Source organism: Salmo salar, chromosome ssa14, assembly GCF_905237065.1.
Source record: "Salmo salar chromosome ssa14, Ssal_v3.1, whole genome shotgun sequence".
Classification (NCBI taxonomy): domain Eukaryota; kingdom Metazoa; phylum Chordata; class Actinopteri; order Salmoniformes; family Salmonidae; genus Salmo; species Salmo salar.
In genome coordinates this window covers 66,921,630-66,947,939 of record NC_059455.1, presented here as the reverse complement: position 1 = coordinate 66,947,939, position 26,310 = coordinate 66,921,630, and the positions used below count along the sequence as shown (strand labels likewise).

General features: G+C 44.2%; 1 protein-coding gene across 1 annotated transcript in view; it reads left to right on the top strand.

Moving 5' to 3' along the window:
- Positions 1-26,310, top strand: part of LOC106569878 (atrial natriuretic peptide receptor 1) — a 119,721-nt gene that overhangs the window by 33,659 nt on the left and 59,752 nt on the right. The window contains exons 5-6 of the mRNA XM_014141587.2: positions 1,025-1,138; positions 13,024-13,159. Coding sequence (XP_013997062.1) covers positions 1,025-1,138; positions 13,024-13,159 — 250 coding nt within the window. The remainder of the gene's footprint in view (positions 1-1,024; positions 1,139-13,023; positions 13,160-26,310) is intronic.

The following is a 26,310-nucleotide window of genomic DNA, read 5'->3' as shown; positions in this document are numbered from 1 at the left end:
AGTGAATCTGACTATGGTTCATGAAGAGAAAACTATTTTGAGAATTAGCATTACATATGCAAAGAATTAGTTGCTAATAGTTTCCTTGTTTTTCAAGATGGCAATACCAAATTCAGTGTGGTTTTTGAAGTATTTGTAGCATATCTTAGCATATGTACTAATATGTATCTACTAGAATAGTGTGGCCATCAACGTTATTTTCACAATCTCTTTAGGGACAATTGTGATGAGTTCAAAGACCAAATTTGCAGTGAATCTGACTTTTAGTCCATGAGAACATTTTTACATAATCAAAAGTGAATTGTTAATAGTTTCCTTATTATTAAAGATATCAATGCCAAACATGGTTCATCATGGTAATGTCTTTGACGATCCTAAAAAGTCCCAAGTGTTAAGTTGATTTACAAAGGAGTGGATTTACAAAGTATTTAAATGGACATGTAAAATCCAATTTCCTGATTTATCAATAACTTAGCCATCTCTTAACCATTCCCATAGCTCAAACTAAGTTAAGAGATTTACCATGGTCATACATACTGAATGTTGTGTTATTTGGACTTGTGTTTTTCAAAGATTTTCCAAAAGTTCCAAGATGGAGGAAAGTCTGTCCTGGTGGACCTTATGTGTTCTTGAGGCAAATTTGTTCAGCATGAGGAAAGACCGCTACATGCAAAGTTCCAAGTCTCTAGGTCATACAGGGTGGTGGATATGAGGGTTTAAGTGAGACTGCTTATAACAACACCACCTATAGGCCAATTGGTGCAATTCCTTTTGACAAAGTTAGTCATGGCCTTTAGTTTGTGTGCCAAAAAAAAGCAAAAATAACAATCTATGCTAGTTATTTGACCATGTCAAGGAAAAAAAAACTATTTGCTTTGCTGTGAACCCCTAATTAAAATGAGACGCGGGAGTTGACGAGTGTTTGTACAATATCTAACATGAGACTATGGCAATGTGTATGTCATGATCTATATGTTATGTTATTGCGTTTTTCTGACTGGTTGTCATTCATTTTTCTTGACAGAGTGTGAAGATCCTGACCTACAAAGAGCCACAAAACCCAGAGTACCGGGAGTTTGTGTCCAACCTGAAGATGGACGCATTGAACATGTTCAACTTCACCGTAGAAGACTCGCTGGTAAGTGGGGATGGCTGATTGGTTGCTTGACTGGTTTGTTGGTTGATTGACAGGCAGGGGGAGGTCAGAATAGAAAGCAGGTAGAAATAAGTCAGTAAAAGTACAACTACAGATGTTGGAGCGAGAGTGGTAGAGACAAAAAAATCGAGGATGTCTCTCTTACTCACAGGATGAACACTCAAGAAAATCCAACTTTGAAAAGCATTGTACCTCTTTCAGACCCATAGACAGAATGAAATAGACAAAACGTATTAATTAGACCAGGGATGGGCAACTGGCGGCCCGCAGGCCCCTTTTTTGTAGGCCCGCTGACCAATAAAAGAAATCAAACCAAAAAATATTTTGGAACTCACTCATGGCCTCAACTTACTGTTGAGAGTTATAACAATATAATACAATAAAAGGTTATAATAATAAAAGGTGCAATTGTCACGAGCGGGTAGAACTGTTTTAGGGTGAGTCAAGCGCAGGAGACTGAGGTCCGTTGGAACAAACTTGATTTAATAAATCCAAAGGCAAAATCCATATACGGCTGGGAGCACAACAGTCAAAGACTAAAAGAAGCTCCGCTCAAAAGGGCAGACGGGTCGCAGCCCGGCAACCCTACTGCCTATACAATAAGTCGTAACCCAAACAATATAACACCACACGTAACAAAGAACAATCCCGCACGAATCCTAAATAAACACAGACAGACTAAATACCTCCCCACTAATGACAAACACGAAACAGGTGCAATCAAAAAATAGACATAACTAACAGACACTGAAACACAGATTGGTGGCAGCTAGTATGCCGGCGACGATGAACGCCGAGCACCGCCCGACCGAGGAGAGGCGCCACCTTCTGTAGACGTTGTGACAGTACCCCTCCCCTGACGCGCGGGTCCCGCAGCGCGCCGACTCCGGCCTCGGGGACGACCCGGAGGGCGAGGCGCCGGGCGATCCGGGTGGAGGCTGTGGATATTCCGCAACATGGCTGGATCCAGAATGTCCCTCGCCGGGACCCAGCACCTCTCCTCCGGACCGTACCCCTCCCAGTCCACGAGGTACTGCAGGCCCCCCACCCGACGTCGGGAGTCCAAGATGGCCCGGACTGTATACGCCGGGGCCCTTCCGATGTCCAGGGGGGGGGGGGGCCTCCCGCACCTCAGCGTCCTGCAGCGGACCAGCTACCACCGGCCTGAGGAGAGACACATGAAATGAGGGGTTAATACGGTAATATGTAGGAAGTTGTAACCTATAACACACCTCGTTTATTCTCCTCAGGACTTTGAATGGCCCCACAAATCGTGGACCCAGCTTCCGGCAGGGCAGGCGGAGGGGCAGGTTCCGGGTCGAGAGCCAGACTCTATCCCCTGGGTTAAACACAGGGGCCTCACTGCGGTGGCGGTCAGCGCTCTCCTTGTGTCGTTCTCCAGCCCTCTTTATACACTCCTGGACAGCATTCCAGGTCTCCCTAGAGCGCTGGACCCATTCCTCCACCGCAGGAGCCTCTGTCTGGCTCTGTTGCCATGGCACCAGGACCGGCTGATAACCCAACACGACCTGGAAGGGTGACAGGTTAGTAGAGGAGTGGCGCTGAGAGTTCTGGGCCATCTCGGCCCAGTGCATGAACCGCGCCCACTCCCTGGCCGGTCCTGGCAATACGACCGCAGAAACCTGCCTACATCCTGGTTAATGCGCTCTACCTGCCCATTACTCTCGGGGTGGAAACCCGAGGTCAGACTGACCGAGACCCCCAGCCTCTCCATAAACGACCTCCATTCCCTGGACGTAAACTGGGGACCCCGATCAGATACGATGTCCTCGGGCACCCCGTAGTGCCGGAAGACGTGGGTAAATAGGGCCTCCGCGGTCTGTAAGGCCGTAGGAAGACCGGGCAACGGAAGCAGACGGCAGGACTTTGAGAACCGATCCACAACAACCAGGATCGTCGTGTTCCCCTGAGATGGCGGGAGATCCGTTAGGAAATCCACCGAGAGGTGAGACCAAGGCCGCTGTGGAACGGGGAGGGGCTGTAATTTCCCTCGAGGCAGGTGTCTAGGAGCCTTGCACTGGGGGCACACCGAACAGGAAGAGACATAGTGTCTTACATCCTTAACCAAGGTGGGCCACCAGTACTTCCCCTTCAGGCCTCGCACTGTCCGTTCCACCCCAGGGTGACCCGAGGAGGGTAGAGTGTGGGCCCATTGGATCAAGCGATCGCGAACACCCAGCGGAACGAACTTCAGACCCGCGGGACATTGAGGTGGAGTGGGTTCTGACCGACTCGCCCGCTCGATGTCCGCATCCACCTCCCATACCACCGGTGCCACCAGACAGGAAGCAGGGAGTATGGGAGTGGGATCGATGGTCCGCTCCTCGGTGTCGTAGAGACGCGACAGTGCGTCGGCCTTCCGGTTCCGAGAACCCGGAATGTACGAAAGGGTAAACTGAAACCTCATAAAGAACATGGCCCACCTGGCTTGACGAGGATTAAGTCTCCTCGCTGCCCGGATGTACTCCAGGTTACGGTGGTCGGTCCAGATGAGAAAAGGGTGACGTGCCCCCTCAAGCCAATGTCTCCACACTGTCAAAGCCATGACCACGGCTAAGAACTCCCTGTCCCCCACATCATAGTTGCGCTCAGCCGGGCTCAGCTTCTTAGAAAAGAATGCGTAGGGGCGGAGCTTCGGAGGAACACCCGAACGCTGCGAAAGAACAGCTCCTACCCCAGCCTCGGACGCGTCCACCTCCACTATGAATGGCAAAGCGGGATCCGGATGCGCCAGCACCGGAGCGTTGTTAAACAGAACCTTCAGACGACGGAAGGCTCTGTCCGCCTCTGCCGACCACCACAATCGCACCGGACCCCCCTTCATCAGTGAGGTAATGGGAGCTGCCACCTGACCAAAACCCCGGATAAACCTCCGGTAATAATTGGCGAACCCCAAGAATCGCTGCACCTCCTTCACCATGGTAGGGGTCGGCCAATTACGCACAGCCGTAACGCGGTCATCTTCCATCACCATCACCAATGAGAGGTAGTGGGTAACTGAACCCCACTGTGATAGAATTTGACCTCTATAGTCAATGCACGGGCGCAGGCCTCCTCCCTTCTTCTTCACAAAAAAGAAACACGAGGAGACGGGTGATTTAGATGGCCGAATGTATCCCTGTCTCAAGGACTCAGTGACGTATGTCTCCATAGCCACTGTCTCCTCCTGCGACAGAGGATACACTGACTTTTAGGAAGGGCCGCGCCAGCCTGGAGGTTTATCACACAATCCCCCTGTCGATGGGGTGGTAATTGAGTCGCCTTCATTTTACTGAAGGCGATAGCCAAATCGGCATATTCAGAGGGAATGTGTACAGTAGAGACTTGGTCTGGACTCTCCACCGTGGTTGCACTGATGGAAACTCCTATACACCTACCTGAGCACTCCCTCGACCACCCTTTAAGAGCCCTCTGCCCCATGAAATCTGAGGATTGTGAGAGGCTAGCCAGGGAAGTCCCAGCACCACCGGAAATGCCGGGGAATCAATAAGGAACCTGGCTGATGCGTTCCTCATGACCCCCCTGCGTCACCATGACCAGTGGCACTGTTACCTCCCTCACTTGGCCAGACCATAGTGGTCGACTATCTAAAGCGTGCACGGAGAAGGGTTGGTCCAGTTTAACCAGGGGAATCCCTAACTTGTCAGCAACCCCACGGTCTATAAAACTCCCAGCTGCGCCTGAATCGACTAGTGCCTTATACTGGGAGTGAGGGGAAAACTCAGGAAAAAAAACAGAGACGTACATGTGGTCGACAGGGGGCTCTGGGTGTGTCTGGTGCTGACTCACCTGGGGGATCGAAGTGGTGCTCTGCCTGCCATCTGAATTCCCGGGAGAACCTCTCCAGCACCGGTCTGCAGTGTGTCCTCTACGGCCACAGTGGGTGCAGGAGAGCCCCCCCCCTCCGGTCCTCCTAGCAGCAGTCCCTTCTAGCTCCATGGGCGTTGGAGCAGGAGGGATGGGAGGTGGAATGAGTAGGCCCCGATCGGAACGTCCCCAGGCAGCCAGCAGGTTGCGAACTCTGGGTAGTTGTCCTTAGCTGAGTCTGGGCCCTCCCAGACGGCGTTGGCCCATTCCAGAGCTCTACCCGTGAGGCACGAGACGAGGACGCTCACCCTCTCTTCATCGGAGGGAGAGGGCCGGACGGTCGCCAGGTATAGGTCCAACTGGAGCAAAAACCCCTTGCACCCAGCGGCCGTCCCATTGAACTCCCTGGGAGCCATGATCCGGACCCCGCCTGTACTGGGTCCGGTGGGTGTCGGTAGGGGCGCCGGGTGATGACTTGGTCCTGGTGGGGGTGAAGGAGCGACTCGCTCCCAGCTCTCTAAACGGGCCAGCACCTGGTCCATGGCCGTGCCCAGTCGGTGGAGGAGGCTGGCATGTTGGGAGACTTGTTCCTCCATTGACGGTGTTTCTGTCCCTGCTGACTCCATAACGTGGTGCGGGATTCTGTCACGAGCGGGTAGAACTGTTTTAGGGTGAGTCAAGCGCAGGAGACTGAGGTCCGTTGGAACAAACTTGATTTAATAACTCCAAAGGCAAAATCCATATACGGCTGGGAGCACAACAGTCAAAGACTAAAAGAAGCTCCGCTCAAAAGGGAAGACGGGTCGCAGCCCGGCAACCCTACTGCCTATACAATAAGTCGTAACCCAAACAATATAATACCACACGTAACAAAGAACAATCCCGCACGAATCCTAACTAAACACAGACAGACTAAATACCCCCCCACTAATGACAAACACGAAACAGGTGCAATCAAAAAACAGACATAACTAACAGACACTGAAACACAGATCGGTGGCAGCTAGTAGGCCGGCGACGACGAACGCCGAGCACCGCCCGACCGAGGAGAGGCGCCACCTTCTGTGGACGTTGTGACAGCAATTTCAAAATGTGGTTGTGCATCAGCAGTCACTTAATTATCCCATGTCAGCAAATTATCTTTAGGTTGATAAGTTAGTCTAGCGGTTAGCTATCTAAACTTGTAGTAAGCCTGATCGAATCCCCAACCGGGGTGGAACCCATTGATCATCAGTTATCATATTAAAAGCAGCGAAATCTTCCCCTCAGCCCCATAGTAAAATGTGTAGAATTACAGGAAATGAATTTAACATTTTTTGTTTTAGTCTTTGCTGTCATGAAGGGGATCCCTAAAATGTTTTGCTCACAAGGTGGGTAACTGGCTCACTGTTACCGATGTGGGCCCAAACTGTACCGCCTCTACCTGCCTTCACAATGCATGACCTTTCAAAGGCTGCTGGGACAAGAGAGGACATCCTGTAGAATTTTCATGATTTCCCCTCAGTCCTAATGGATCTCATGGTAAAAAAACATAGGTAGGTTTATTCTTCGCCAATACGGATGTTCTGCAATGTGATGTGTGTAACACTAGTCCTTAAATGGTATTTGAATCGCAACAGTAAATATGGAGTATTGTCATTTGATGCACCATTGTCAACGATTTAATTCTGTCCTATGAGGAGTGGATGGAAAATTGTACGATATACTGTTACAGTAATTCCTCATTGTCCCCACTACAGATCCTTGGGTTGTCCCATTCCATCAACAGGGTTTACTGGGTAAATGTTGCTTGTATGAGTTATTCAGGGCAGAGCATGCCAGTTAAGCTTCTGGTGACTGAAATTGGGTGGTTAAGACTCTGGCTGCTCATATATCAAAAAACACCTTCACAATTTCCTCTACCCTTTCTTTTCTCCTCTCCCACTCTTTCTCTTTATTTAGATAGTTTCTCTCTCTCTCTCTCTCCTCTCTCCTCTCTCCTCTCTCCTCTCTCCTCTCTCTCTCTTCCTCTTCTTTCCGGTTCTAAAACCAGCTGTAATTATTTATATAAAGGTGAAGATTGGAGTCTATGCTTTGAATCTACACCCTTAGAAAAACCCAAACTTTTTTGGGGTTGAACCGTTTGAAGAACCTTTTTGGGTTCCAGGTAGAATCCTTCTACCTGGAACCCAAAAGGGTTTTACCTGGAACCAAAAAGGGTTCTCCTATGTGGACAGCTGAAGAACCCTTTTGGAACCCTTTTTGTGTAGAGAATTAACATTCTGGCGTTTTGCCTTCTGGCTCTGGCTGGATTTGCTAGTATAGAATTACCTTAATTACCAGTATGCAATTATCAAACTGTAAGTATAGGTGTTGCATTTAAATTCCAGTATTTTAAAGTCAGTCAGCGATCGCTGTGGGACATCTAGAAATTGTCATTTCCCTGCACTTGGTTTGCACAATCCCTAAGTATGATTGTCAAGTAAAATTACAACTTAATTAGACTATTGTCTGGCAACAGATTTAGATGTTCCACTGAAATGCTAAATTCTGCATGTTGGGACATGCAGTTCTGGTAACCATTGCTATAATAAATGGTTAGCTATGCATTCATTAAAAAAACAGTGTTGTTTTTGGCTATGCTAATATAATATAGGTTATAGAACCGATAACAAGCTCTCAATGTGATATACTGTACAGAAGCATCTTGCAGAAATGAAAATTGGCTGAATGCCAGTGGCTTACTGCTTTTTCTGTCTCTGAGAATCCTGGTGTTGAAACATACAGTAGTAGCATTCATGAATCTCATGCGTCACCCTGTTTTCTAAGTGGATTATTGGGCTTGCTAGAGTGTATATTTTCCACACAAACCTGGCTTTCGATGGATGAAGTTATGCCACAGGTCTTTTTACACTGCAAACAGGGATTTATCTGTCAAGTAGAGCATATTGAGTTACATATCTCCCCTTGGGAAGATTTTGGGGATCTTTTTGGTGTGTGGCATCATGTTGTTTATGGAAAATAACAATCTGTTTCTTTATAGCCACTGCTGGGTTCAGTGTCAGTGAGCTAAGGTTGTTGGAAAGTCTCTCACAGACTCTCATAAGCATGGTGGGGCTGAGCTAATTGGAGTGACAGGGCTGTGTGTCACACTCCAGTGTCTCTAGTCTCAGCCCAATCAATGGCCCCTCAGTTAGGAAGCTAGCGAGCTGGTCACTAATTAACGCAGCAACAGTCCAGGAAAGGTAGAAAGTTACGCTTCCCCTCTCATTTGGCACTTAGGAAAACTTGATCATATCCTAATTGCTATAGCAACACTGATCCAATGTAGAAATGGCAGCCAGTATTGTACAGTGTACTTGAGCAGCCCTGCTTATTACGCTAGGAGACGGGCTAAAGTTCAGGCTAAACATCTATGTGGATTTGTCAGCTCGCGAAAGCAGTTCCATGCATCTTTAGATCACATTGTATTTGTGTGGTAGACATAGTAAGTTTCACCTAAATACACAATTAAAATGTCTCTATGAACATTTTGTAAAATACCCAGATTGTGCAAGACATTTATTGTGTGAAACCATGTCAAGGTATATAAATGATGTTATTATGTTTGAGTTGTGGGTGGTAATAGAGTGATTATGAGGTGTAGAGGGAGTGTGGGTGTAGAGAGCTGCCTGGCTAAAATGCAGGGTTTTCCTCTGTAAGAGAGCTTAAATTGGTACTCAACGTCCCTAGGTGGTACGTGCTAAAGTGCTGAATGAGAGATGTGGGGGGCAGGCGCTCCACCTTTATTAGAGCCAACGAGGGATGGAGTGTGGGGACGGTTGTTCGCTCAGGGGCCAGCTCATGTACCTGTGTCTGTGTCTGTCTGTCTGCCTGCCTGCCTGCCTGTTAAAGGTCCAATGCAGCCATTTTTATCTCAATATCAAATCCTTTCTGGATACAATTAAGTACCTAACTGTGATTGTTTTCAATTAAAATGGTAAAAATAAACAAAAATAGCTTATTAGCAAGAGCAATTTCTCAAGCAAGAATTTTACTAGGATTGTCTGGGAGTGGCCTGCAAACTAGCTGTTATTGGCAGAGAGGTTTGGAACTCTCTTTCTTATTGGTCTATTAACCAATTTACCGTGATGTCACCAGACAGGCCAAAACTCCATCCCACCAAACAGCTCTTACACTAAAAGGGTATTATCATCACTTTCACAATTTCACAGGATTATTCCAACTTCATAGTGTGTAAGAATATATAAAGCACAGGGAAATCACGTTTTTGACTGCACTGGGCCTTTAAGCCACATTTATGGTAGAAAGGTGGCGTCCTGATGAGTTGCAGACACACTTCTGTGCAACTCCACCGTGGCCAACACCTACTTAAAACCTCTTACATCTAGACGTTCCGCTAGCGGAACACCTGCTCCAATATCCAATGATAGGCGTGGCGCGAATTACAAATTCCTCAAAAATACAAAAACTTCCATTTTTCAAACATATGACTATTTCACAGCATTTTAAAGACAAGACTCTCCTTTATCTAACCACACTGTCCGATTTCAAAAAGGCTTTACAGCGAAAGCAAAACATTAGATTATGTCAGCAGAGTACCCAGCCAGAAATAATCAGACACCCATTTTTCAAGCTAGCATATAATGTCACAAAAAACAAAACCACAGCTAAATGCAGCACTAACCTTTGATGATCTTCATCAGATGACACACCTAGGACATTATGTTATACAATACATGCATGTTTTGTTCAATCAAGTTCATATTTATATCAAAAACCAGCTTTTTACATTAGCATGTGACGTTCAGAACTAGCATACCCCCCGCAAACCTCCGGTGAATTTACTAAATTACTCACGATAAACGTTCACAAAAAACATAACAATTATTTTAAGAATTATAGATACAGAACTCCTTTGTGCAATCGAGGTGGCCGATTTTAAAATAGCTTTTCGGTGAAAGCACATTTTGCAATATTCTGAGTAGATAGCCCAGCCATCACGGCTAGCTATTTAGACACCCACCAAGTTTAGCCCTGACCAAACTCCGATTTACTATTGTAAAAGTTTGATTACCTTTGGTGTTCTTCGTCAGAATGCACTCCCAGGACTGCTACTTCAATAACAAATGTTGGTTTGGTTCAAAATAATCCATCGTTATATCCAGATAGCGGCGTTTTGTTTGTGCGTTCAAGACACTATCCGAAGTGTAAATAAGGGTCACGAGCATGGCGCATTTCGTGACAAAAGATTTATAAATATTCCATTACCGTACTTCGAAGCATGTCAACCGCTGTTTAAAATCTATTTTTATGCCATTTTTCTCGTAAAAAAGCGATAATATTCCGACCGGGAATCTGCGTTTAGGTAAACAGACGAAAAAAAACAAAGCATGGGGTCGACTCGGGCACGCGCCTGAGTCTCACAGTACTGTAACCAGCCACTATCCAAACGCGCTACTTTTTTTCAGCCAGAGCCTGCAAAGCCACGATTCAGCTTTTTGCCGCCTTCTGAGAGCCCATGGGAGCCGTAGGAAGTGTCACGTAACAGCAGAGATCCCCTGTAATGGATAGAGATAACCAAGAAGGGCAAGAAATTGTCAGACAGGGCACTTCCTGCATGGAATCTTCTCAGGTTTTGGCCTGCGAAATGAGTTATGTTATACTCACAGACACCATTCAAACAGTTTTAGAAACGTTGGAGTGTTTTCTATCCAAAGCTAATAATTATATGCATATTCTAGTTTCTGGGCAGGAGTAATAATCAGATTAAATCGGGTACGTTTTTTATCCGGCTGTGAAAATACTGCCCCCTAGCCATAACAGGTTAATTCTGTCTGCTTTGCCGTCACATCTGTCTGCGACTCACCAGGACGAAACCTGCCTTTTCTAACATAAATTTGGATTTTGTCTGTCTGTCCGCCCGTTAGTCCGTCCGTCTGTCCTTCTGTCTGTCTTTTTCCAGTGAACAGCTCTCTCCATATCCCAAGCTTTATTTTTCTCTCTTCCATGTGTCTGTACTGGGCTTGAATCAGTCCACCTGGCCACTGTTTTTGACAGTGGCCAGGTGGACACTTTAAATGCCCAACACTTTAAATGCCCATATTGGAAGTTATTTTCCTCACCCCTACAACTACTTCTGCATGCTTTGGAGATTCATTATAGATTCATAGTTTCATTATTAAACTCCTTCATATCTTCATCTCTTGTTACCTGTGGGCAACAACGACAGCATCTGTCAAAATACCTACCACAGCATGAGTCACTAAAATCCAATCACTACTGTACTTATTAAAAATACACACTGAATCCCACAACATGTACAGAGTAAAAGGTCAATTTAAATAGAAACAGACAGAGAAAAGTACTGGATAAATATGCATAATGTTTGGTTATATTAAGCTTATGGTTGATTCATGTATGAAGGAATAGTTGGATGGGTGGGTGTATAGTTTGTCGGCAATGTTTTAGCTAATATTGCTTGGATTTTAAGGTTTGCTGGTGGATGGGCGGCAGGTAGCCTAGTGGTTAGAGCATTGGACTAGTAACCGAAAGGTTGCAAGATCAAATCCCCGAGCTGACAAGGTAAAAATCTGTTGTTCTGCCCCTTAACAAGGTAGTCAACCCACTGTTCCTAGGCCGTCACTGAAAATAAGAATTTGTTCTTAACTGACTTGCCAAGTTAAATAAAGGTAAAATAAATGGACATACAATTAAGCCCAGAATTATTGGCACCCTTGATAAAGATGAACAAAAAAGACTGAATAAAATAAATAATACAAATACTGAGCTATATATTGTACCCTCCCCCCCAATTTTTTTTAAAACTAATACAATTGCTCAGAGAAAGGTCCTGGGACTCTTCTTAAGGTCAATGGCATCATGAACCTTACCCAGTACCTGGACATTTTAGCCAAAAACCTGTTTGCCTCGGCCAGAGGGCTGATCATTGTGGATCTTCCAGCAAGACAATAACACATACAAATCCACAAAGAAATGGTTCATTGACCACAAAATCAACATTTTGCAATGGCCATCTCAGTCTCCGGACTTGATCTGAAAAGATTCTGTGTGGAGGAATGGTCTAAGATCCCTCCCAAAGTGTTCTGCAGTCTCATAAAACATTTTAGAACAAGTCTCAGTGCCTTTATCTTCGCAAGGTAAGGTATTGAAAACAGGGTTGCCAATACATTTGACCCCATATCTTTTTAAGATAAAGAATTATTACTTGTTAAAAAAAATCTCTCTTTTTTTATAGCTCAGTATTTGTATTATTTATTTTATACTATCCTTTTTTCTCATCTTCTATCAAGGGGGCCAATAATTCTGGACCTGACTGTAGATGGATTGAATTATAATTCAGTGAAAGATACGAAGCTACTCAGAGGATATTCCAGGGGACTGTGCCGTTTACAGCGTCGTCAAGGTTCATTTGCAGGGCTTCTCCAGCTGTCCCAAGTCCGCAGTGGGAGGTTAGACATATTTCTAACCACAGGGGAATAGGATCTATTTCTCCATGTCTGAGTGATGTAGAGATATGGCCAGTTTTGGCACAAGTGTAAATCCATGCTCCTAGTCTGGGCTCTAACTCAAACAAATACAGGTTTTACTTATGAGCCTGTGTTAGGCATTCTATAATAGTTCATATTTATAGTTACACAGTTACATTCGGGGCCAGTAAATAATCCCTATGTCAGCGTGAACTCTTTCAAGGTCTATTCAAGTCAAGTCACATACAGGCTTGACTCTGGCTCACACACACACACACACACACACACACACACACACACACACACACACACACACACACACTCACGCACACAAACATGTAGACAAACACACACACACACCCTTACACGCACAAACAAACACACTGTTATGGATACTCTCAGATACACTCAGACGTGTGTCTGAGAGAGATAGAGGACTAAAAAGTGGATGAAAAGATAGACAGGTAGAAAACAAGTAACAATAAACAGATGAAAAGGAGAGAACAACAGATGGTATGAGAGTGGATATAACAAGATTTGATGACGGTCCTCCTCCCTCCATCCTTCTAGACGAACCTGATAGCAGGAGGCTTCTATGACGGGGTAATGCTTTACTCTCAGGCCCTGAACGAGACCATGGCCGAGGCAGGGGGCCGGCCGCGAGGGGACATCGTCACCAAGAGGATGTGGAACCGCACGTACCACGGTGAGTCAACGCAGATACACACACACAAACAATGCCCGTATCAAAACAATATTCCAAACTTATTTTTCAGTAGTGCCATACCGTCCATTTGAAATGATATGGTTGTTTTTGGTAAGATCACTATTTAGCTCACTTTAAGGCCTATGCATTGGACAGAAAATGTCACCCATCATCTGTACACTTTTAGAAAAAAAGGTGCTATCTAGAACCTAAATAGTTCTACCTGGAACCAAAAAGGGTTCTCCTATGGGGACAGCCGAAGAACCCTTTTGGAGCCCTTTTCTCTATAGTTAACTATGGTATAAATAATGTAGTGAAATAAAACTGTAGTATATACTATATTATAAACTGGGTGGTTCGAGTCCTGAATGCTGATTGGCTGACAGCCGTGTTATGTAATGGCAATAAGGCACTTCGGGGGTTTGTGGTATATGGCCAATATACAACGGCTAAGGGCTGTATCCAGGCACTCCGCAAGAACAGCCCTTAGCTCTGGTATATTGGCCATAAACCACACCCACTCGGGCCTTATTGCTTAAGTAATTAATGCAGTCTTTTTGCAGATACTGCAGTATTTACTGTAGTGTTTTTTCAGTCTGTAGTATACTGTAGTGTTTTTGCAGACTGTAGTATACTGTAGTATTTACTGTAGGTTTGCAGACTAGTATACTGTAGTGGTTGCAGACATGAATCTATTATTTACCATAGTGTTTAGTGTTAATATCTTTGACATAGAAATGGAGTCTTTCTCCTTTTATTTTATTTAACTAGGCAAGTCAGTTAAGAACAAATTCTTATTTTCAATGACGGCCTAGGAACAGTGGGTTAACTGCCTTGTTCAGGGGCAGAACAACACATTTTTACCTTGTCAGCTTGGGGATTCGATCTAGCAACCTTTCGGTTACTGGCCCAACTCTCTAACCACTAGGCTACCTGCCGCCCCAAATTCCTCCTTGAGGATTTTTTATTTATTTTTTATTGTATTTTTTTATTTATTTTTATTTTTAAATGTATTGAAACTTTATTTAACTAGGCAAGTCAGTTAAGAACACATTCTTATTTACAATGACGGCCTACCAAAAGGCAATAGGCCTCCTGCGGGGACGGGGGCTGGGATTAAACATTTAAAATAAAATAAAAATATAGGACAAAACAAACACCTCGACAAGAGAGACACCACAACACTACATAAAGAGAGACCTAAGACAACAACATAGCATGGCAGCAACACATAACAACACAGCATAGTAGAAAACATAATGGAGAAATAATAAAATAGCACATTTTCCATAACCTGTAAATCAAATCAATCAAAATCCAATAAAATTGAATGTTATTGTGTCACGTGCTTCATAGAAAACAGGTGTAGACTAACAGTGAAATGCTTACTTACGGGCCCTTCCCAACAACGCAGAGAGAAAATTTGAAAAATAATGTCACAAGGAATAAATAGACAAGGATTTACGATAACTTGGCTATGTACACGGGGTACCAGTGCCGAGTTGACGTGCAGGCTGCGAGGTAATTGAGGTAGATACAGTATGTACAGTGCCTTCAGAAAGTATTCACACCCCTTGACTTTTTCTACATCTTGTTGCGTTACAGCCTACATTTGTTTTTATCACTGGCCTACGCACAATACCACATAATGTCAAAGTGGAATGATGTTATTAGAAATGTTTAAACATTTATAAAAAAATGAAAAGCAGAAATGTCTTGAGTCAATAAGTATTCAACCCCTTTGTTATGGCAAGTCGAAATACGTTCAGAAGTAAAACATTTGCTTAACAATTTGAATGCTCACTCTGTTTGCAATAATAGTGTTTAACATAATTATTTTATAACTACCTCATATCTTGTTTGCCACACATACAATTATCTCTAAGGTCCGTCAATTTCAAACACTGATTCAGCTACAAAGACCAGGGAGGTTTTCCAATGCCTTGCAAAGGATGGCACCTATTGGTAGATGCATAAAAAAAACAGATATTGAGTATCCCTTTGAGTATGGTGAAGTTATTAAAAACACTTTTGATGGTGTATCAATACACCCAGTCACTACAAAGAAGCAGGCGTCCTTCCTAAATGTTCCAAAACATGCATTCTGTTTTCAACAAGGCACTAAAGTAATACAGCAGATGTGGCAAAGCAATTCACTTTTTGTCCTGAATACAAAGTGTTATGTGTTGTATTGGATTTGCGTCCCTAACATTACTGAGTACCACTCTACATATTTTCAAGCATAGTGGTGGCTGCATCATGTTATGGGTATGCTTGTAATCGTTAATAACTGGGGAGTTTTTCAGAATAAAAAATAAATGTCACAGGCAAAATCCTGTAAGAAAACCTGGTTCAGTCTGCTTTCCACCAGACACTGGGCAATGAATTCACCTTTCAACAGGACAATAACCTAAAACAAAAGGCCACTGGAGTTGCTTACCAAGAAGACAGGGAATGTTCGTGAGTGGCCGAGTTACAGTTTTGACTTAAATCTACTTTAAAATCTGTGTCGGTGTCTAACAATGATCAATAACCAATGTGACAGAGCTTGAAGAATTTTTGAAAGGAATAATGGGCAAATGTTGCACAATCCAGGTGCGGAAAGCTCTTAGAAACTTACCCAGAAAGACTCTCATGGCTTTAATGGCTGCCAAAGGTGCTTCTACAAGTATTGACTCAGGGTTGTGAATACTTATGTAAATGAGTTATTTCTGTATTTTATTTTCAATACATTTGCAGCAATTTCTAGAAACATGTTTTCACTTTGTCATTATGTGGTATTGTGTGTAGAGGGGTGAGAAAAACAACAATTGAATACATTTTGAATTCAGGCTGTAACACAACAAAAAGTCAAGGCGTATGGATACTTTCTGAAGGCACTATACAGATCACTGCACCTGTACATAGCCCATCTGTAAACAGCCCATCTATCTACCTACCTCATCCCCATACTGGGACTATGGTGCTTTGTCTTGCTCCTTTGTCTTGCTGACATTGAGGGAGAGGTTGTTGTCATGGCACCACACTGCCAGGTCACCGACCTCCTCCCTAGCTGTTTCATTGTCGTCGGTGGAAAAGGCCTACCATGGCCTGATCACGGATGGTGTTGGAGTCATGTGCTGCCACACAGTCGTGGGTGAACAGGGAGTAAGTACACGTCCCAGAGGGGCTCCTGTGTTGATGGTCACATGGCGGATGTGTTGTTACCTACCCTTATCACCTATCAGGAAGTCCAAGAGCCAGTTGCAGAGGGAAGGTGTTCAGTTCCAGGGTCCTGAGCTTAGTGATGAGCTTGGAGGGCACTATGCTGTTGAACGTTAAGCTGTAGTGAATGAACAGCATTCTCACATAGGTGTTCCTCTTGTCCTGGTAGTAGAGGACAGTGTGGAGTACAATAAAAATTGCATCATCTGTGGATCTGTTGGGGTGGTATGCGAATTGGAGTGGGTCCAGAGTGTCTGGGATGATGATGGTGTTGTGAGCCATGACCAGCCTTTTAAAGCATTTGATGGCTCAAGATGTGATCACTATGGGGCAATAGTCATTTGACAGGTTACCTTGCTGTTCTTGGGCACAGGGACTATGGTGATCTGCTTGAAACATGTAGGTATTACAGACTGGGTCATTGAAAATGTCAATGAAGAAACTTGCCAGCTGGTCAGCGCATGCGCTGAGTACACATCCTGGTAATCCATCTGGCCCTGCAGCTTTGTGAATGTTAACCTGTTTAAAGGTCTTACTCACATCGGCTAAGAAGAGCGAGATCACACAGTTGTCCAGAAACAGGTGGGGCTCTCATGCATGGTTCAGGGTTGCTTAACTCGAAACTAGCATAGAATGCATTTAGCTCATCTGGTAGGCTTGCATCACTGAGCAGCTCGCGGCTGGGTTTCCCTTTGTAATATGTGATAGTTTGCAAACCCTGACACATCCAACAAGCGTCAGAGCTGACGATCTTAGTCCTGTATTGATGCGTTGCCTGTTTCATGGCTCATCGGAGGTCGTAGCAGGATTTCTTATAAGCATCCGGATTAGTGTCCCGTTCCTTGAAAGCGGCAGCTCTAGCCTTTATCTCAGTGCGAATGTTGCCTGTATTTTGTGGCTTCTGGTTGAGATATGTACATATCAAGGTTTCCCTTAGGAAAATGTGGCACCGGACAACATTACCGGGAAGATTTAAATCAGGGCGTCCACCCACTGTGCTCAAAATGACAGAAATCACATATAAATTATGGTAATGCATCTTAACAGAACATGGAACTAATGTAATGAAGCAGCCAAAAAAATGTCATTTTCAAACATTTGCCAAAATGCAATTTGTGGGAAAACACCCATTCTAAACAGTGCACCTGATAGCGGTTCCATATGTAACAGATGAAAATGTATTTTAGAAACTTAGGAAGAGGGGGAATCTTAAAATTCAACAACAAGGATGGATTGCTAATATGACCAGGATTGTGCCTTTTGGCTTCTGGAAAACTAAATAAAGTTGACATGAAAATCAATAGAACAGGAGAGAAAAAGCATAGCAGATCCAATAGGAAAGTAAACGGAAATCATTTTGCCAAAAGTATATTATTACTCCTGTCTTTACAGAAATAAATAAAATAATGCAGAATACTTCACCAGAAAGCATGACTTAGCGACAGAGGAAATGAGGATCATGAGCTTCTTTAAAAAAAATATCTGTGGATTGTTTCAAATCCCAAGCTCGTAGGCTTATGCCTATTTTGGAAGCCCGCAATTTGGGTAGCGTGCGTGACGATAGGCCTAGATGATTACTGAGTGACGGCTGTAAGTGAAAAGCATCTAAAATATATGTGAAGATAATGTGTCTTGAGTATAATTTTAAATGTTGAGACAAGAAGGGAGGGATGTGTCACGTCCTGACCATAGAAGCTGTTATTTTCTATGGTAGAGTCTGTCAGGGCTTGACGTGTCTAGTTTAGATTTTCTATGTTATGTTCTAGTTTCTGTATTTGTATGTTGTTTTTTTGAATGATCTCCAATTAGAGGCAGATGGTCATCGTTGTCTCTAATTGGAGATCATACTTAAGTAGTTGTTTTTCCCACCTGGGGTTGTGGGAGATTGTATTTTGAGTTAGTGTACGTTGCACCTCTTCGTCGCAGTTTGTTTGTTGTTTTGTTTATTAGTTTATTTGTATGTATTGCATAGTTTCACAGTTTAATAAAGAAAATGTGGAACGATACACACGCTGCGCTTTGGTCCGCTCCTTCATCATACGACAACCGTAACAGGATGTGTGGCGAAGATACAGTGCATTCCAAAAGTATTCAGACCCCTTGACTTTTTTCATATTTTGTTACATTACAGCCTTACTCTAAAATATATATATTTTTTATCCCTCATAAATCTACACACAATACCCCATAATGACCAAGCAAAAAGTAGGTTTTAGAAATTTTAGCAAATGTATAAAAAAACTGAAATATCACATTTACATAAGTATTCAGAACCTTTACTCAGTACTTTGAGTCTTCTTGGGTATAAGCTTGGCGCAGGTGTATTTGGGGAGTTTCTCCCATTCTTCTCTGCAGATCCTCTCAAGCTCTGTCAGGTTGGATGGGGAGTGTCGCTGCACAGCTATTTTCAGTCTCTCCAGAGATGTTCGATCGGGTTCAAATCTGGGTTCTGGCTGGGCCACCCAAAGACATTCAGAGACTTGTCCCGAAGCCACTCCAGTGTTGTCTTGGCTGTGTGCTTAGGGTCGTTTTCCTGTTGGAAGGTGAACCTTTGCCCCAGTCTGAGGTCCTGTGAGCTCTGGAGCAGGTTTTCATCAAAGATCTCTCTGTACTTTTCTCCGTTCGATCCTGACTAGTCTCCCATTCCCTGCCACTGAAAAACACCCCCACAGCATGATGCTGCCACCACCATGCTTCACCGTAGAGATGGTGCCAGGTTTCCTCCAGACATGACGCTTGGCATTCAGACCAAAGAGTTCAATCTTGGTTTCATCAGACCAGAGAATCTTGTTTTTCATGGTCTGACAGTCCTTTAGGTGCCCTTTGTAAAACTCAAGCGGGCTGTCATGTGCCTTTTACTGAGGAGTGGCTTCCGTCTGGCAACTCTACCATAAAGACCTGATTGGTGGAGTGCTGCAGAGATTGTTGTCCTTCTGGAAGGTTCTCCCACCTCCACAGAGGAACTCCAGAGCTCTGTCAGAGACCATCGGGTTCTTTGTCACCTCCCTGACCTAGGCCCTTCTCCCCTGATTGCTCAGTTTGGCCGGGTGGCCAGCTCTAGGAAGAGTCTAGGTGGTTCCAAACTTATTCCATTTACGAATGATGGAGGTCAATGTGTTCATGGGAACCTTCAATGCTGCCGAGATTTTTTTGTACCCTTCCCCAGATCTGTGCCTCGACAACATCCTGTCTCGGAGCTCTACAGATAATTCCTTCGACCTCACTGCTTGGTTTTTGCTTTGACATGCACTGTCAACTGTGGGACCTTATATAGACAGGTGTGTGCCTTTCTAAATCATGTCCAATCAATTTCGATATATATGTTTTTTATTTGTAATACGTTTGCTAAAAAATCTTAACCTGTTTTCGCTTTGTCATTATGGGGTATTGTGTGTAGATTGATGAGGATTTATTTTATTTAATCCATTTTAGAATAAGACCAAATGTGGAAAAAGTAAAGGGATCTTAATACTTTCCAAATGCACTGTATAGGCGAATCTCTCTCCAGAATGGCTCAGCTGTCCCCCGCCAATTGTTGCGCATTCATTGTCCCATTGTGTGAATTATTTTCCCTTCGTATTTTTTCAATCAATTCCCCATTACATATGTCACTAGTAGTCAATGTACCGTTTATCCCTGTCATTTGGTTACATTAATTTCTGTTAATGCATGTATTATTCACAGTCATTTACTGTTCTCATTCTAAGAGTGGAAACGTTGTTACAACCTGCTACCCATGTGAGAAACAAGTTTTGGTTTATTTCATAACCAACATATGAGATTTGTAAATTTTTTCATTGTCTTTCGTTTGGAGTGCTCCATGTGAGCAATGAGCATGTGTCTGATTTCTCCTTCCTGATAATGTTTAGTAACTGGAAATGTGGAAATGTAGGAAAGTGTTTATTTTTTATTTTTTACATCCATTACAAATGATACTATATTAAGCCTATAGTTCCTCACAGTAAGCTATTTGAAAAATCTTTCCAACAATCTCCACCTCGATAATCACCAATCCTCAGTGTGAAAGAGAAATGGAAGTTAAAGGCCTAGTGCTGCATTTGGCCTATAGGCTATGAGTTCCATGCACTCATTTCTTTAGCTGTCAATGGATCACAGTGTATCAATGTGTCCATATGGAAGAGGCTGGTGATATAGCATTAGTTGACTTTTAACTTTTCGACTTGTATCATTTTAATTCAGATTTGTATGATTAACCACATGATTGAAATGAAACTGTTCCACAGAAATGCATATATGAAAATCATAACTGGCATGCAGAATGGTAGAAATGGTAGGAGTGCCAGGCAGGTATTCTAACCGTTACGAACGTTGGGCCAGTAACCAAACGTTTTCTGGTTTGAATCCACGAGCTGACTAGGTGAAAAATCTATCGATGTGCCCTTGAGCAAGGCACTTAATCCTGATTGCTCCTGTAAGTCACTCTGGATAAGAGCGTCTGCTAAATTATGTAAATGTAGGATGAATTGTAAGCTTCCCCAAACTTGAAACTCACACTCTGCCTCTGAAGTCTTTATAAAATAATTGCCTCCACGTCCATGGTCGGATTTTGCCTAAAAGCTACTTTGAAGTAAGATAGTAATATTCAGGGTTCAAATAATTAAGTATGTTTTCAAAATGCATACTTCCTCCAGCTCACATTGTAAAGTGGTCGGTGACACACTGACAGCTTGTTGCTTGTGCTTAATTGGTCAATAGGAGGCGTGCTTCAATTACCAGTTGAGAAATAAAAATAGCAGCTCTTTTTAATTGTGCCCCAAACGGTTTTTAACATGCGATTGCATTTAGAGTTGTTGCGTATTGAATTGGCTTAGAAAAGCACATATTTTACTACAGTAGAAATCCAGTTCAAAATAGTCTCTGTATGCAGTACTGTCACGTTGGTATGACGGGTCGGGAGACAGGCGCAGGAATGCGTAATATATATATATTTTTTATTAAGCCCAAATTACCCGCATGCTGTGTAAAGGCACGGGGACGGGCCAGTTGCCGCTGCCGAAGTTGCGTCGTCGGACGGACCCGTTGTGGCGACGTTGGACGGGCCAGTTGCCGCTGCCGAAGTTGCGTCGTCGGACGGACCCGTTGTGGCGACGTTGGACGGGCCAGTTGCAGCTGCTGAAGTTGCGTCGTCGGACGGACCCGTTGTGGCGACGTTGGACGGGCCAGTTGCAGCTGCTGAAGTTGCGGCGTGGCCGGACGGACCAGTCGCAGCGTCGTTGGACGGGCCATTCCCGCTGTCTCCCTTAATGGTCGATTATTCTGTCACGTTGGTATGAAAGATCTGGAGACAGGCGCAGGAATGCGTAATAGTTTTTTTTATTAAGCCCAAATTACGGCGTGCCGTGTAAAGGCACGGGGACGAAGACCAAACAAACACATAACAAAACACAGGGTTGAAACCCAAACAAAAGAGTGAGGAGTACCTCGAATAAATACCACACGCTCACAATGAATAACACACGGGACGAGACCCGTAATCATCTGCACAATCCACAAGGGCACGAAAGCCTAAAACACACAGCACAGGTACTCACACGCATCAACGGACATAGTAACAATAATCAACAAGACCATAGTGAACATAGGGCACATATATACAAATACAATCAGTGGGAATAGGGGCCAGGTGTGCGTAATGAACGTTCCGTAGGGATCCGTGACAAGTACGCATGTAATAATTGTGTTGGATAAATTAGATGGGCCTATATGATGACTAATGAAAATACACACAGGCCAATTTAATTCCACAGAATTATACAAACTAACCTACAGACCAATAAGCAAATCTATTTACATCCACTGGTATTTCCGTCACTGAATAAACAGCATTATTTTTTTCTCCCTGTCATTTTGGTCAGCAGCAATTTTAATTATCGGCTTTTTTTTCAATGACCAGCTAACGGAAACACTGGTATGTATGGTCACTATGGGGATGACGTTGTCGATGGTAAACTGCTCAATGTTATCTGATCAATCCCAGAACATATTCCAGTCTGTGCTAGCGAAACAGTCATGTAGCTTAGCATGCACTTCATCGGACCACTTCCGTATTGAGCGCGTCACTGGTACTTCCTGTTTTCAGTTTTTTCTTGTAAGCAGGAATCAGGAGGATATACACTGCTCAAAAAAATAAAGGGAACACTAAAATAACACATCCTAGATCTGAATGAATGAAATAATCTTATTAAATATTTTTTTCTTTACATAGTTGAATGTGCTGACAACAAAATCACACAAAAATAATCAATGGAAATCCAATTTATCAACCCATGGAGGTCTGGATTTGGAGTCACACTCAAAATTAAAGTGGAAAACCACACTACAGGCTGATCCAACTTTGATGTAATGTCCTTAAAACATGTCAAAATGAGGCTCAGTAGTGTTTGTGGCCTCCACGTGCCTGTATGACCTCCCTACAACGCCTGGGCATGCTCCTGATGAGGTGGCGGATGGTCTCCTGAGGGATCTCCTCCCAGACCTGGACTAAAGCATCCACCAACTCCTGGACAGTCTGTGGTGCAACGTGGCGTTGGTGGATGGAGCGAGACATGATGTCCCAGATGTGCTCAATTGGATTCAGGTCTGGGGAACGGGCGGGCCAGTCCATAGCATCAATGCCTTCCTCTTGCAGGAACTGCTGACACACTCCAGCCACATGAGGTCTAGCATTGTCTTGCATTAGGAGGAACCCAGGGCCAACCGCACCAGCATATGGTCTCACAAGGGGTCTGAGGATCTCATCTCGGTACCTAATGGCAGTCAGGCTACCTGGCGAGTACATGGAGGGCTGTGCGGCCCCCCAAAGAAATGCCACCCCACACCATGACTGACCCACCGCCAAACCGGTCATGCTGGAGGATGTTGCACGCAGCAGAACGTTCTCCACGGCGTCTCCAGACTGTCACATGTGCTCAGTGTGAACCTGCTTTCATCTGTGAAGAGCACAGGGCGCAAGTGGCGAATTTGCCAATCTTGGTGTTCTCTGGCAAATGCCAAACGTCCTGCACGGTGTTGGGCTGTAAGCACAACCCCCAGCTGTGGACGTTGGGCCCTCATACCACCCTCATGGAGTCTGTTTCTGACCGTTTGAGCAGACACATGCACATTTGTGGCCTGCTGGAGGTCATTTTGCATGGCTCTGGCAGTGCTCCTCCTGCTCCTCCTTGCACAAAGGCGGAGGTAGCGGTCCTGCTGCTGGGTTGTTGCCCTCCTACGGCCTCCTCCACGTCTCCTGATGTACTGGCCTGTCTCCTGGTAGCACCTCCATGCTCTGGACACTACGCTGACAGACACAGCAAACCTTCTTGCCACAGCTCGCATTGATGTGCCATCCTGGATGAGCTGCACTACCTGAGCCACTTGTGTGGGTTGTAGACTCCGTCTCATGCTACCACTAGAGTGAAAGCACCGCCAGCATTCAAAAGTGACCAAAACATCAGCCAGGAAGCATAGGAACTGAGAAGTGGTCTGTGGTTACCACCTGCAGAACCACTCCTTTATTGGGGGTGTCTTGCTAATTGCCTATAATTTCCACCTGTTGTCTATTCCATTTGCACAACAGCATGTGAAATTTATTGACAATCAGTGTTGCTTCCTAAGTGGACAGTTTGATTTCACAGAAGTGTGATTGACTTGGAGTTACATTGTGTTGTTTAAGTGTTCCCTTTATTTTTTTGAGCAGTATAGTTATGGTCAGATTTGGGAGGGTGAGGGAGAGCCTTGTATGCGCTTCTGTGGGTGGAGTAAAGGTGACCTAGAGTTTTGTCGCCTCTAGTTGCACAGGTGACATGCTGGTAAAAAATAGGTAAAACGGATTTCAGTTTCCCTGCATTAAAATCCCTGGCCACGAGAAGTGGCTGTTCTAGATGTGCATTTTCTTCTATGCTTATGGCCCTATACAGCTCGTTGAGTGCAGTCTTAGTGCCAGCATCAGTTTGTGGTGGTAAATAGATAGCTACAAAAAATGGTAAATAGTATAGTCTGCAGCTTATCATGAGGTATTCTAACTCAGGCGAGAAAGAACGTGAGACTTCGTTAACATTAGAGCGCACCAGCTGTTGTTAACAAAGAAACACACCCCTCCCTCGTTCATCTTACCCGAGGCTGCCGTCCGGACTTGATGATGCATGGAAAAACCAGCGAGATGTAAATTAGGAGCCCGTAAAATAGCTGCTATCCACTGCGGCGCCATTTTCTTAGGTAGGTAGGACTGGGGTCTGAACGGATAGTCCAGAGCTTCTGCTCTTTTCTATAACCTGTATGGAAGGTAATACAGTATATGATCTATACTTGGCATGTTCAGTAGGTTTCTCACTTATGGGTGGCAGAAATTGGGATATAGGGGAGGGGAATGGGCAGGGTATATGCAAATTGTATACTGTAGTATTTACTATAGTTAAAAAAAGTGTAATATTTTTGCGGAATGTAGTGTTTTTGTGGACATTACTGTAGTATTTACTACAGTGTATTTTTTGGGATAATACTGTAGTATTTACTATAAACTGTAGTATTTTTTTCATGTAGGTAGCAAACTGGGCTGTAATCGGGTACATTTTCTAAATAGAGTAATCCAGTTTACCTAGGCATTATCTGTGTGAGAAAAAAAAATCTAATGACACACTTCAAAGTGCTTAAATGTGCATAAAATCTGATAAAATAATTTAAAGTGCAGTAATTGGAGGCCTGCTGTGACCACACACTCTCAGGGCTTTCAAATGTTGAAATGTTAGTCTACTTCTCACAGTCAGTCTTTGTATCAAAGCGCTACTTCACTCTGCACCCTGCACAGCATGGAGGAGCACACCTTGCCATTCCCTGTCTCCATAACAACTGTCTAACCCCCACACACCCCGACTACCCACCCCCACCCCACCTCTAAAATTGATTACGCTGATGACTGTAGAGCACACATAAGCTCCTCTCGCTGTCCCCAATAAGCACTAACCAGCCAATCAAAGGGTCAAAAGGCAATTTAAGCATTTATAGAACGTTCAATATCAAAGATGTCAGAGCAAACACACATACAGAATGTATAATCACCTGTATTTGTGAAGAGTTGACATCGATGAAGGGAGAATATTGAACTAATGCATGCATGTGTGTGCTGGCGACTAACTAAATGTCAACTTGTAGAATAAATCATCAGGGCCGGCCCTAGCCTTTTGGAGGCCCTAAGTGACATTTTGTTGCCCCCACCCCCACAGGGGCAAAACAGTCCCTCCAGGATACTGCAATTCTGTGATCGCACGTCAACAATTTCCTACTAATTATGCATTTGATTGCAAATTTGGGTATCACTTTACTTAACACCTAGCGTCATAACACGTTATGACACTGTCATAACCATGTCATAATATGTCATAACAGCTGACATAACTCGTCATAACCTTACCATAATATGGTCATAACACTGTCATGACCAATATATTCAAACCTGTTGTGACATATATTGCGTTATTTTATGGCTGGTTATGACACCTTCGTAATAGTGTCAAAACCCACATTTATTGAAATGTGTTTTTTCCCTGCCAAGAAGTTACATCAACACCATCATCCCAGAAACCCTAGACCCACTCAAATTCGCATACCGCCCCAACAGATCCACAGATGACTCAATCTCAATCGCACCACACACTGCCCTTTCCGACCTGGGCAAAAGGAACACCTATGTGAGCATGCTGTTCATTGACTACAGCTCAGCGTTCAACACAATAGTGCCCATAAATCCCTGGGACTAAACACCTTCCTCTGGAACTGGATCCTGGACTTCCTGACGGGTCGCCCCCAGGTGGTAAGGATAGGTAACAACACGTCTGCCACGTTGAACCTCAACACGGGGGCCTCAGGGGTGCGTGCTTAGTCCCCTCCTGTACTCCCTGTTCACCCACAACTGTGTGGCCAAACACAACTCCAACACCATCATTAAGTTT